At 41.9% G+C, this 14150-nt stretch overlaps 1 protein-coding gene across 1 annotated transcript in view; it reads right to left on the bottom strand.

Moving 5' to 3' along the window:
• Positions 1 to 254: 254 nt before the first annotated feature.
• Positions 255 to 14150, bottom strand: part of Dner (delta/notch like EGF repeat containing) — a 304215-nt gene continuing 290319 nt past the window's right edge. The window contains exons 12-13 of the mRNA XM_063237180.1: positions 6700 to 6946; positions 255 to 1281 (exon numbers count right to left, since the gene is read on the bottom strand). Of these exons, the coding sequence (XP_063093250.1) occupies positions 1170 to 1281; positions 6700 to 6946 (359 nt within the window). The 3' untranslated portion in view covers positions 255 to 1169. The remainder of the gene's footprint in view (positions 1282 to 6699; positions 6947 to 14150) is intronic.

Below are 14150 nucleotides of genomic sequence, written 5' to 3'. Positions count from 1 at the left end.
GGCAGCTCCCTATGACCTAGGCGGGTCTCATGAAGTCCCACCTCTGAAGGGCCCCATGGCTCCCCATATTGTTGCACTGGGGACTGTGCTTCCAATGCATGCACCTTTGGGGAACAGACTCCAATCACCTACAAAACCACAGCTAATGTATCTCTCAGACTATTATCAATGTTGTAAATGGTGAGACTGTTTGACAACCAATGTCAAATCCCAATTATTTCATGTATATTGAAGGAACAAAAGAGACAAGTACATCCTTGACTTGCTAACATTTATTGAATATTCTTTGAAATTAGCAAGAATCAGAAGAAGCACATATCAATCAAATACAGCCACACACACAAAAAATGTCTTGGATATAAATAAAGATGCACTATGAGAAATACTCACTACTGAAGGAACCAGTACTCTCTTATGTTTACTACCTCTTAGCAAACAGCTCAAATGGAAATTTAGTTTACTCACAATATAAAAAACCTTGACTTTTAAATGAAAAATACAGATGGAAATCAAAGTTCGCCTTACGAGGCCCTTTTGTTGCATACATCTTCAGGGCCACATTAGACAGCTGTTACAAAAATGACAACAACAAATGCAAAAAGATGTTTCTGGAAAGTTCAGTAGGACAGTACGGAAATAAGTTACTTAACCCATGCACAGGATAAGGCAAAGGCTAATTTCATTTGGGTTAGGAATAACACATTTAACTAGTTTCTTTTTCACAAAACGAACATTTCAGACTTCTTTTTAAGTAACGGGTATACTGTATTATACATCATACACTACTTTACGTTTTTCCTATCTACCAGAAAGCCAGCACTCACACATCAAAAAGAAACTTCTCCTTGATTAGATTTACTCTGTAATGGCCACAGAAATTTATCTGGGCTCTGTGGTACAATCTACTGTGGGCACACACTAATCGAAGCATACAGTTTAGAGAGCTAAAAGTACGTTAAAACGTAGTCTACAGATTTCACAAATTCCATTTTTTAAAATATTTTTTTCAAACTAAAAGCTGCAGAAAATTAGTTCTTCAGTATTCTACAGAAAACTGGAGCAGCTAATGTTTTAAATTTCTTAAGCTTTTTAATTTTCTTAAAAATATTTAAATGAGTGTAGTATCCCCATCTTTTTGAAAAATAATCCAAAAGAAAGAAAGAAAAAAATTACAAATCTTTTGTTTTAATCAGTGTGACCAAGGGTTTGTCGTCGGGACTGTAATCTTCATAGGCGATGGGGGTCACGTCATACATAGCAGGCCGGGATTTCTTTCCAAACCTGAAATCACAGAGATAGCAGACTCCAGTTAGGTAAATACTGGATTTTGAGTCCTATTAAAGGCAAGCAGTGAAGATAACTCATATTCAGATAACTCATATTCAAGAACCAAATGGAATCAAAAGGAAGTCTAAAAATACTCTGAAATATGTTTTCCACCGAATACAGAAACTTAAAGACACCCTGATATTAATAATGAATGCACGTACACATTAGTCTCAGGTACAGGAAGCAAAACAAAGTGGATTTCGCAAAACATAGAGCCCAAGTTAATGCTGCTGCTTCCAGGTTAAATCTTGGCTAAGCAGTCAGGCGTGACAGCTCTGCAGAAGGTTTTAAGAAAATGTATATCGATCTGTCTTTTTCTTCTGAGGCTCATAAATATCTGGAGAGGCAGGTTTGTTTTACAACCACTTGGGAGCCTGGAATATGCAATGGTAGACTCTGGTCCCCACCATGGAGAGACAGACAGACAGACACCCAAGCCAAAAGGGCTCTGAGATCATCTGAGATTCCAGTGAAAAAGGACAAGATGGAGGAAAAGACCTAAAATACTGAGGTATTTGCCTGCAAACTCCATGGACACACGAACCGGACTTAGGTGTGTCACCTTCTAGCTCCCAATTCCACGCAAGCCATTGTGTTCTCTAAGCACAAAGCAACTGGACTACCAGATTTGTGTACATAAAAGTCTCCACCCCAGCAGGACTGATGCCCAGAGCCAGAGGAGGTGAAGTCCAAGTTCAGGAGCCACTGCCAAACCAGTGTTACTGAGCACAACAAAGCCAATCTGGGCATTCCCTTTCCATACAAAACTTCACCTTCCCGAAAGCCTCTTGAGTAAAACATGATTCAAACAACCCTCCACATGAGCCCCCCCCCATCACTCTTTTTTTTTATAGGCCGCATTTTTTATTTTTAAGATCAACAGTTCTCATTGAAAAGTTTTTTAAAACTTCACACTTTAAAAAAGGCTATTAGGGTGATCTCCTAGGACTTCCAGGAGTTTATTTACCTTGGCCCCTGTCCCTTCTCCCCTTTTCTTATTTCTCCCTTCCATATATTTAGAAAGTCTGCCTTCTTGTGTGTGGTGAGAAGTGGGATCAAGTGAAAAATGAGAAAACAGTGCAAGCTTCATACGAGCTCTCACTCTTAAACCTTCAGCAGTCGGGCATTCCGATGCATTCACAATTGGCCTTCAAGAGCACAATGGCGTAAACCGCGCCACATGGGCACCTGGCAAAATGGAGAGTTTTGCCTAAAAGTCCCAAACTATCACCGTACTTTTAAAAGAAATGTCAATAAACTCGTCACCACAGTGAGTGCTGCCTCGCTGGGGATCTGGATAGCAGATGAGGATGGCAGCCCAGCCTGTAGTCTGTTTGCATGAATTAAACGACACAGGCATAACCTGGGAGCAGGAAAGCAGCTAGGATAAAAGTCCATTGGATTCTACACTTTTTCCCAAGTGAAAATGTCAGCAGCTACTTTAAGGTACCAATATTTTGACAATTTACTTGTTGTAAAATAGCTGGATATATTGATAATAAAAATAGTGCCTTAACAAAAATTCCCAAAAATCTGAGAAAATTCTCCTGATACATTAGCCTAGTATCATAGGATGGTTTCCTGGGGAACTATGATATAAGGATAAGTGGACTAGATTAATTGATGGAATAATTGATTGATTGCTTGGGAGGAAAAACACAATTTAATAGATGGAATATATGCTGTTAAAGCCCATTTTTATGTGGTTTCATAGTTGAAGTATCTGTCTTCCCAAAATCTAGAAAATGAGATGCCTCTGTTTTATATCATTCATTACAAGCTTAAACGTTGCTATGGAGATGAATATTGACAAGGTAGGTTTGAGGGCAGCTGTAGCAGACTCACTGAGTGAGACAAGCCAAGAGCTAAAACCATTCAAGAGCACCCATCTGCTCATGCGTGTGTGTGTGTGTGTGTGTGTGTGTGTGTGTGTGTGTGCGTGCACACACACGCATGCAGCAGATTGGAGAATGCAGAGCTTCCTTTGTGTCCACATTGGTCTCCTTGGCTGTGTGTCATCATCCCAGTTAACTCCAGTCAGTATAGATCATAAGGCTAAGACTGCTTGCAGGGGAACCCTGAATGAAGAAAGAATAACATGGCCAGGACTAGAGAAGGTGATGGACAGGATTAGAGCTACAATTTCTACTCTTCATCCTCCTAATTGCAGAAAACCTGTCCAAATTCCTTTAGAACTCCTCCAAAGTGCAGTGTGTACTGCAAGAAAAGTATGCTTTGTAGAAAACTAGTTTTTAAACACCCAGCAAACTGAGATAAGCCTTTGCTTGAATCTCCTACATCTCTCACAGTGGCAGGCTTACATTTGGTGATAAAGGCACGTGCATTCATATCCAAGCTGAAAACAGTGTAGCCGTATATCTTCTTTGTTTTTCAGAATTGAGTGGATGTTATTATCTTACTGAAGGCAATTTTTCATATACAATAGGGAACCAATGATACATGTGTCCTAGGACTGCTGCTAAATGATTTGTGGATGAATTAACACAGCACCTGACCACAAGATGCTCTTGGTAAACATAAGTCATCACTAAAGCAGCAAAAGAAGCCCTAGCACCAGCAGTATCAGCAGCACCAGCTCCTCAAGCATCATATATGGTGACAAGCCTCTTGTGCCTACTTCTCTAAAGGAAGAGAAGATGCTGCAGCCAGTTGTGAAGCAGACCCAACAGGTCACAGTCCTCTGAGAGTCCACAGCTCAACAACACCGTAGAGGATGGCAGGTGGACCTGATCTTGAGAAAGGTCCAGACCAGGGGGGTTTAAGCTACCTGGGAAAAATTGACCCATCTTTTCCCAGTTTTCTTTTCCTCTCCTTCTGTGATCAGCAGTCTAAGTAATTGACCACCAAGTTGAGATCTCACCCTCAGAACATGGACAGTCATGGCTTCACCCCTGATGCCCACTTATGAACTCTGTCCTGCACAGGTGTAAGCAAATGGGTCAGCTGACTCTGGGGATAGAAGAGAGAAGGGTCACCTCAACCCCACACTGGCGCCAGCCAGTCACTCCCCTCAGACCCACCAGATGCTTCCTTGGTCTCTGAATGTCAAAGGTAAGCCACTTGGAATGCATCCTGTGTGTCCACTAGACTTCAGCAGTTCTAATCCAATCTTATCACCAGACTAGAGATAGGACATGGACATTAGCTAAGGGCCATTACTGAAAACTAGAGGTCAGGCAACATCAAAAGGACCAAGTGACCACCAAGCCGCTAAAGGATTTCTGGGAAGAGACAGCAAAGAAGGCCAGTGAGCAAGACAGCTGGTTGTGGTCTTTACACGGCCAGCTGTCAGTCAGGTTGAGGCTGAATAAGCACTTAAGAGAAGAGTCTAATTCCTTGGGTCTCCCAGTGCATCAAAAACTAAAGCTGTACATTCTGCTCCCTCCTGGTGGACTAAGCCTCCCAAGGACAGAGAGAGGAGACTGCAATGCCAAGGAAATCGGTCGATTATCTATTCTCTTTTGCATTCCCTGCCTCTGGTCCAGATTTCAAGACACTGCAAATGCTCCCCTAGGGAAGGCTGAACCCTGGGATGAATCTGCCTCTCAAATAGGAAATACGCCCTCTGCCAATCCTGAGCTGAGATCAGCCACTGATTTCAGACCTCAAATTTCAGCAAAGTAATGTGCCAGGATCCACAGAAGACATAGCAATGGAGGACACGGGAAACACTCAAAGAGACAGTCGAACTGGGCCTTGCAGGGTTGCCCCAGGACTTCCAGAAAGGTAGTCCTGACACAGAGGGGCTGGGTGAGCAGCGGTGCAGAGGCTAAGGTGCAGGGGTACTGAGCTCTCCTTCTCCTTCCCTGAGATAGAAATAAACCTGGGCACAGCAAGACACTGGAGCAGATGCTGCTTGCCGCTTGGCTCTTCCCACTGCCTCTTCTCCCTGTAGCAGGACTGTGCGTTTTGCTTCTACTGGAGCAACAAGAGCACTCACTGCAAAGCTGACACTTAGATTGGAGGACTTCTAGGGAAGGCAAACTAAATTCCTTAGCCTCTATGCCCTTCAGATGGAATTCATGCCTGCTTGTGTCTTGACCAACACAAATAGGATGCTCCAACAAAGACCATTTCAGCCAATGCGTCCATCGAGCCCCACCCTTAGACACCGACTCTCTGAACTGTATACCTTAGACCCATCGTCAGAGAACAGAAGCATGGCTTATTTCAATGAAGAACATCACTACTGATTTTTGTAATGACTATTATTTGCAAAAGTCAATAAAATGGCAGCTGATATTTAGTGTCATATAATAATAGATTTGCACAATTGTATGATCTATTTATATAGTACTTTAGTATTTATAATTTAATGCAATCATCATAATTCTTTATAGAGGTAGAGTTATACTTTTCTATACACAACAGCTGTATTTCTGAAACGTTAAATGTTCTGTCTAAAAAGATAGGGCCAAGAGTAGAGTAGGCAAAACTCAGTGCCATACATCAGATACCTGAATTTACGCTTTTCTTAGGACCATACTAATTCCTCATCTTTACCCCAGAAAAGGGCACTGCATTGTATATGAACTCTAAACACAAAATGATGGCTGTTTGTTATTATTTTTGTAGCCTCTTCAATTAAAGGGAATCATTTATATTCATGTTGACTTTTAAGAGAAACACTTTCCAAGACACTCCAAAAAGAAATCATTAAAAAAAATGCTCCAATGTACAGTGATAAAAGAACCAGATATTTTAGCTGGGCATGGTGGCACAGGCTGCTGTAATCCCAGCACTCTGGAAGGCTAAGTCAGGAGGATCACAAGTCTGAGTCCAGCCTGAACTCAAAATGACGAGTTCAAAATTAAAAACAAGAAGTAAGAAATGGGATGTAAATTCATCCCATCATCAAGGCTCTTCAATCCACAGTAGCAAGAAAGAAAGGAGAGGGGAGGGGCTGGGGGAGGGAAGGGAAGGGAGGGGAGGGGAAGGGAGGGGAGGGGAGGGGGAAGGGAAGGGAAGAGAAGAGAAAAAAGTTTACAGTCACAGATCCACACCAATTAAATGAATGAATATATTCAATGTAAACAGCGATGACAAATCCAGAAAGCCAGCAGCAAATTGCAAATGTTTGTTCATTAAGTGGCCTGTTGGTCTGCCTTCTGGGACTATGTTGAACATTTATAGATACAAAATCTTGTTTCTAATGTGATTCAGGTGCCAACGTGTGAAAGCAGCACCTCCCTGGCCCGCAGCTCACCTGGCCCGTGGCTCACTTGGTCTGTGGCTCACCTGACCCTCAGCTCATTGGCCCACAGCCCACCTGGCCCGCAGCTCACCTGGCCCGCAGCTCACCTCGCCCACAGCCCACCTCGCCCGCAGCTCACCTGGCCCGCAGCTCACCTGGCATGCCGGATGGACGCGATGGCACTGCTGAACTCGCTGTCGATGCTGCGGCAATTGTAGAACTCCTCGTAGGCTGGCCGGGAGGAGCCCTGGTACTCAATGCGGCTGATGCGACAGATGCCAACAATCAGGATGATCAGCATCAGGACGAAGGCAACACAGAGGGCACCAATAATGATGTAGAGGGAGTGGCGGGGCATGTTGGTGAGGCTCTCCGCCATATGCCCTGACTTCCACTGCAGGTCTGGGGGAAACAAGCAAAGGTCTGGTGTCTCTGGACCTGAAGGTCTTTCCCAATTTCACAGCATTCACTTAAGGGCCGCCCAGAGTGGGAAGAAGTATTTTCTGTGAAGACTGTAAACCAAACACTAATATCTTCACTGTACAGGGGCCTCTGACAAGTCATAAGGGAAAATCAGGATTACACCACAGAAAAATGGGCAGAGGATATCTGGAGCTCTCAAAATATACAGATAGAAAATTGTTTGATTTTGTAATTATTTTATAAAAAACACTATATTTCTGCCAAAGAAGTACAAATAAACACTGTTCAGCTTTGTAACTATTTTTAAAGCAATTCTTCCATCAGTTCCAATATTATTTAAAAGTTGACAAAGCTACAGAAATGGGGACTGTAATTGAATACATAAACTTTCTGTGAACTCACTAACATAACTTTAATCCAGATATTCCAGTTTTTAAATTTATGCTGGGGAAATAGCCCTGTGAATACACAAAGCTCTGCACAAAAATACGCAGCTTAGTATCACAGTGTTGAGGAATCAGTTATCACATATTCTGGAAAAGGCTCAGAGAGCGAACACAAACATGCATGTGCTCACCAGTAAGAGTTAATAAATGTTAATATTTTACACTTTTTGCCCTAGATTTTTTAATCTATTTCTTTTAACAAGAGAATGCTACTGTCATAGCTAAAATTCCCTTGCCCTTATAATCCCTCCTCATCTGAAGCAACATAAAAACATTTTTCAAGGTTAAAAAATGGGAAACAACCTCAATATTTAACTGTTGGTGATGTGGAAAGGTAGTCATTAAACAGCAAAAGGACAAGAGAAGGTTACCAAAGAGGACCTGCTTGTATAGTACAAAAAGCTGGAAATCATATGTGAGTTTAGAATGTCTGCCTATGTGCTGAAAAGCTCAAGTCAGAGCAATAAGGACAGCCAACAGGTATTATTTCTGTTTTATGACGAACTAAGCCCTTCAAAAGCATCTCGCTGAATCCTAACCACCCCTATTTATAGACAGAAGCCCAAGAAAACTAACTTCCCTCAGGGTAGGGGAGGCCTTTGGGGTTAAGTCTGAGCTGAGATTTTTGTCTCTGTAAGTGGTGATCTCCAGAAGTCAGGATAACAAATGACTTTTGGTTTAGTTCTTTATGTTTTATTCTTTTCTATCTTGTTTCCCTAGAATAATGTATTCCTTTTACAATTAAGTTATTGTTAGAGACACTCATGAGACCACTTTCCACCATAACAGTAGGAAGAGCACGGCCTTGGGAGCACACGAACCTTGCTTTTAGTCCCAGCTGTGACCTTTAATCCATTTTCTCAAACCTCGGTTTCCCCATTTGTAAGATAAATTGCTAATATGTAGCTCACTGGCATGCTGGGAACGAGTTAGACAACATGCAAAACAAATGACATGATGTGGACGGTCCGTAGGGAGGGACACTGAGATGCTAGATGGGGAAGGACAAAGGAGGACGCACTGTTCTCTCAGGCAAATGCTCTGAGCTGAAGATTATCACATACTACCTCACGTCCTTCCCGAAAGCACCTATTTATAGCATCAGGAAAAAATAAAAGGATAGGACAGAGTCTCTAGGGCTGGCATCACTTGTACATGACTGAAACTATCCAGTTAAATGAGAAGAGAATTTGAAAAGAAGCTGTGCAAATTTTTAAAAAGTTATGTAAGACCAAAGAGAAGATCAACTCATTTGGAAAAAAAAAAAAAACAAAAAACCAGATGCTTTCTGTCTTATTCACAGCATGACTACCACCACCACCTGCACGCCACCATTGTGTGGCAGGATTTTCATGGTGTCTGGACATGGGACTCAGAGATAGGTGGGAGCAGACATGAACCTGTCTTCCTGTAAAGACCCCCAGGACTCTTCTCACTGTTATATTTTAGGGGAGGTTTATATGTGGCCTCTGGATTCTCACTTCGTGGAATCTGAGAAACAGCTGTTCTCAACTCTGAAAAGTTGCAACCTAAAGAACACAAGTAGAGGACCAAACAAGAGATCAAGACTATAGATCCATTTCCTAGAGGCCCAACAGGAACATAGCCCACAGGCCTGGGCTGCATGCTTCTAGAGAGTACCCAGAAGACGGGACGAATGAAATGGCTTCTGAATTTGTACCCAGATCCTCTGATACCTCAATCTTTAGCTAAGATCTGTGAAGCCTGGCTTTGCCATTTGCATCTTCCTGCCCCAGCTCCCGAGGCAGATTTAAGAATTCAGTAAGACTAACTGACCACAGTAGTGTGTTCCCTCGATCTGAGCCAACTCACACACAGGCAGACAGAGCAACATAAATCACTGCAAAGAAATAGTCTCGATGGAAGAGAGAGGTGTTTTTGTGAAACCAGAACCAAGGCTCAGTGCCCCAAACAGCAGCCCTTTCCTTTGGCAATACCTGGTGCATACTGAGAGAAAAGACTCATTTTTCTGGCTGAAAAAGTAAGCGTGATTCACTTGATTTCCAAGTATTATAACATTCCCTAAAAAATTCAGCTGCAGGCTGGAGTCCAAAGCTCAGCAGAGTATGTTATAACATACTCTGATCCATTTTAGCATCAACACACGGGCAGCCAGTACTGTGTCTGCTCCACTTTGGTAGAGAACTCAGATCTGATCACCAGGGAGGATCACATGAGTTCTTAATGAGTTCTTGGAGCCTGTGTGCACACTGTATGTAAATAACTTACACATGCTATTGCCTGCATGTGTGCAGCATGTGCACAAGCACAGGTCACTGCTGTGAGAAACAACCCTGCCGGATTCTGGGCTCAACGCAGTGCTGCTTCCCGGGTCTGACGAGCTGCCTACACTGTTTGCATTTCTCTCCATCTGCTCCATTTCCCAAATCTCTGAGTTCCAAGCTGTTTGGATTTTGGGGGAAACATTTATGAAAATTTTGTCCGAAACCCTCTACTTTCCTTCTTTCTCCTGCTCTCCTCGTTAAAGCTGGAGTCTATTTTACTGCCACATAAAGCTGATAGAAGCGAAGGGAGCTGCTTTGCAAGCTTAGTGGCTGAGAAGCTAAGCTGGATCCAAATAAATCCAACACTTGGTCTGAAAAACAGCGAATTTGTCTGCACCAGGTGGCAGCAAATGCCATCTACTAGGCAAGGTGCCATCATCGTAAGTCACTGCTGCACCGTACCACACCAGTCCCGTCGCATGAATCATTTACTGTGTTGGCGATGGGCCTGCACCAGGAAGAATCCCGAACCAGAACACGCTGGATCACATGAGCTCATCGACCCAGCAGGTGCAAGACCAAAAATTGGCTCACATGAGCTGTTTGGGGAAAATGTCACATTTTGGAGAGATAATTTGCATTTTTGTTTAAATTAAGTTTGTGTGCATTTTTTTCTTGACGTTCTTTTGAATTTAACATTTCAGTTGGCCCCAAACAGTCATTTGGGGCTGACATGGAGAAACTGTTCAAGGTCAGAGAAGCAGCAGCAGCAGGACAAAATTAAAACCCAATCCCCTCTGACCTCTGCGCCACCAAAGATACAGACTTCAATTTACTTGCATATTTACTCTAAAGGACACTCCCCTGCATCTTTTTCAAATTTAGCTAGGTGAGTGTAGCTAGGCTAGAGAATTTGCGGACCTATGTAGTACAAAAAGAGACAGAGTGTTTTGTGAAACCATCTGCCACCTAGAACAACCGTGAGAGAGTATTTCGAGTTGCATTGTTTCTCATAGGTAAGGTCAACTGTACATGCAAAGCAATCAGAGGGACTGAGAAGAAGTTATAAGCACTGCTAATCTTCAGAAGCAGAATGAATGGGAAACAGAAGCAAAGGAATGAATCATCTCCTTCATAGATGGCCACTCACTGAATGCATCTGAAATAAATACCATGTTGGAGATAGAGAGGGAAAGGAAAGAGAAAAGAGGACTCAGGAGCCCCCAGTCTTCTGAGCCAGAACAGAGAGCAGCAAATTTACAAAATGAATGTTTAAAAAAGTGTCCTAACTTGGGGAGGATCTCTTTGACATACAGGAGAGGATGGGGGTTGGGGTGTTCCACGTAACTGAAGATCAAGAGTTTGCACAGTGGGAATCCCCAGGGGGCCCGGGTTCTAAGGGTAAGTGTGTATCAACCAAAGATGGAGAGGCTCTGTGGGAAGAATGTCCCATCTAAAGGACCGCAGGCCTCTGGGAAGAAGGGGAGAGCAGTGGAAGGGATTGGAAGAGGACAGAACAGCTGTGAACATTCTGAGACAGGGTGGACCCAAAAAGGAGGAGGCACTTCCCTGCCGAGGAGAGCAGCCCCACAGGCCCAGCAGGCAGCAGTGTGGACTTGGATCTTCGGTGATTTAACTGTTTATCTAAGGATGAGGCACGGCAGAGAGGAAGGGTCTGACAGTTGAGATCTGTACTATGAAACAGGCCTCTGACTGTGAGGACAGGGCTGTAGAGTCAAGGGTAGAAGCCAGGTTGAGGAGTGCTGTAGTGAGGCAGGCTGCTGACAGCTTAACCTGGGGTGGCAGGACAGAATCAGAAAGAGGTAAATGCAGGGAGCACTATAATGGAGGTGGAATTAACTAGACGTCATGCAGCTTGGGCAGGACAACCAGGGCAGAGAATGGCGGCACAGAACTCGGGTTTTGGGACTGTTGCCGGATAGATGAGCTGCTGTAACCCAGCGGGGACCAACATAGGACAACCAGGTGTGAGAAGGAAGTCCAGGGCTTGGTTTTGTGTGTGTTGATTGGGAGATGCCTTTAAAACACCCAAGTGGTGATACCAGATAGTTATGTTTGGATGTTTAGGTTAATAATTTTGGTTAATAACAATTGATATCATTCTAATATTGTCAGAATGGATTATATGTCTAGACAAATTACTAAATAAGTTATGGAGCTTTTAATAATGGAAATATCAAGTGGTATTTAAAAATGGAAGTAAAGCTGCAGAAACCAACATGGATAAACCTTCAAGATCCATTATCAAGCATAAAACTAAGATGGTAGACAATGTTCATAGAACACTCCATTAGTATGAGAAAAAATAGGAACATGTATTACTTGAATTTGACTTCAAGAGTATATAGCAAATGGGTAAGAGTTGTTATCTTTGGGGAGTGGGCTTGACATCTGGATGAAGAGTTTTTTGAAATCATAATTCTTATAAAAGTGATGTAATGGTTAGATTTGTGTCAACTTGATTGTCTTGGGAGCCACCCAGAACAGGCAATTAGTGAGGCACACACCTCAGTGGGTCACAGACACATGACCTTGGGCACTACATCAGGTCCCTTTTCTTTTCCTCTCTTAATTATTGTTACTCTGCTCTACTTCTTGGCCTGCAAGAACTAAACATTTTTGTGCCACCATGCCCCTCCACCATGATATTCCTGCTTTGGAGTCAGACAACCATGGACTGACTCTTCTGAACTGTGAAGCTAAATTAAATCTCTTGTCCTTTAAATTGCAGATGTTGTATATTGTGTCTCGGTGATATAGAAACTAACACAAGTAATAGCCAGAGAAACAAAGAACCCAACTTATCTGTATAGAAAACATTTCCCACAAAACACTCATCTCATGGATTTGTTCAACTGTTATTAACCATTTATGGGAGAGGAATAGTACCAAGATATTCACTTACTTCTAAGGCCCAGGAGAAATTACGTTTCCCTTCTCTGGTTCCTGGAGGTACCTATGCAAAGTCTTATAGCTACTCCCATCATTCATTGTGAGTTATGCTTAGATTATGAGCTGCTGAGGCAGGGGCTGTTTCTTTAATCTTTTTATACCAGGCACTATACTCAGTGACTGATAATAAAGAGGCTCTTACTGATTGAATGTACAAATCCAAGACAGCCTCCTTAGCTGTTTCTCAAATGCAGAATGTACAAAGTGTGGTCAAAATATATGGTGAATGCTTAAATTAAAAAATAAGTATGTTCAAAGTGAAAGGGGATAGAAAAAATACATTACTAGCAATGTATTTTTGCTGTGGTAATTTTTAAATAATTTAAACACTTGTCTGATTTTTTAATCACACCTCTCAATTAATTCAATAGGTTAACCAATATATTCAACTATTCAATGTATAAACCTGATCAACCACCTGATCAAGTATCAGCAGGATTGATTATAACCCTAACTGTATAAATGTCATGGCTCCAAAACATAACACTATGTAAATATGTACAGTAATTTTGATTTTTAGACCTTGATTCTAAAAAGGCATGTTTTCTCTTTTTCAAAAATCCAAAGAAAAATGATGATCAGTTTCAAGCTGATAAAAACAAATGATAGAGAATTAAAACTTCATCAAAATTTTTCTTTTCATTTCCATAATAAATGTCTCAGAGTATGTAATAAAATACTGTAGCTATTTGAATTTTCTTATTAGGATAGTCCCGGATCAATTTTCTTGATGATTTTGGCAAACTTCTTTAGTTTGTTATATGTTTGCTTCTGCACTAATTAGGGACCTAACAGCAACTCCAAAGGGGAAAATTCCTATGAAACACTCATTATCAGGGTAAGCACTGGGCACAGGAAGTAACTAACTGTAGGACAGCTTAAAAAGGTATGGATTTGCATAAAAATCCTACTGAGGTTTCAGAATCTCTAGCAATGGCTAAGGAGAAAATCAATCCATTCTCACATGGTGCTCATGAAGGAGAATCAAGTTTTCAGTATATGTACATACTCTGTATTTGTGAGCCTCCCATATTTATGTTATACTTAACACATTTTTGCATGTGCAAAAGTAAACATTCTGTAGTACTTTGTGAGAAAAAAATAATAGCAAATCTCTGCCTTATAAAATTTGCTTCCCAGGGCACCATGATACTATTTTGATGATGAATCCCACAATACTAAGGCCAGAAGCATAAGCACTAATCATGTCATTGAATCCTTCACTGTATGGGCTCCAGAGAAATAAAGTGACCTTGCTCTCTTCTTTTATTAGGAGGTGGTAGGAGATTCAGCCTAGCACTCAACCCCCTGGCCTTGAGAGCAACATTTATTCTAGTCACTGTCTCATCTTGAGTAAGGATAAACCAGACCATGCAAATACTCATTCTAGAACAAAGCTGTTACAGGTAAAATTGATTCCAAGTAATCCCTAAATATTATTATTTTTAAAGAAAAGTAGACAAAGAGAAATGAGACAGTTGACAGGGTTAGGTAAAACCATAGTCCCCAAAGATCTCC

Source organism: Cavia porcellus, unplaced genomic scaffold (genome assembly GCF_034190915.1).
Source record: "Cavia porcellus strain 051 isolate PalLab524CR breed Dunkin Hartley unplaced genomic scaffold, mCavPor4.1 scaffold_26, whole genome shotgun sequence".
In the NCBI taxonomy this organism is placed as follows: domain Eukaryota; kingdom Metazoa; phylum Chordata; class Mammalia; order Rodentia; family Caviidae; genus Cavia; species Cavia porcellus.
Note: the sequence above shows the minus strand (reverse complement) of the source record. Positions and strands in the feature narration are given on the sequence as shown.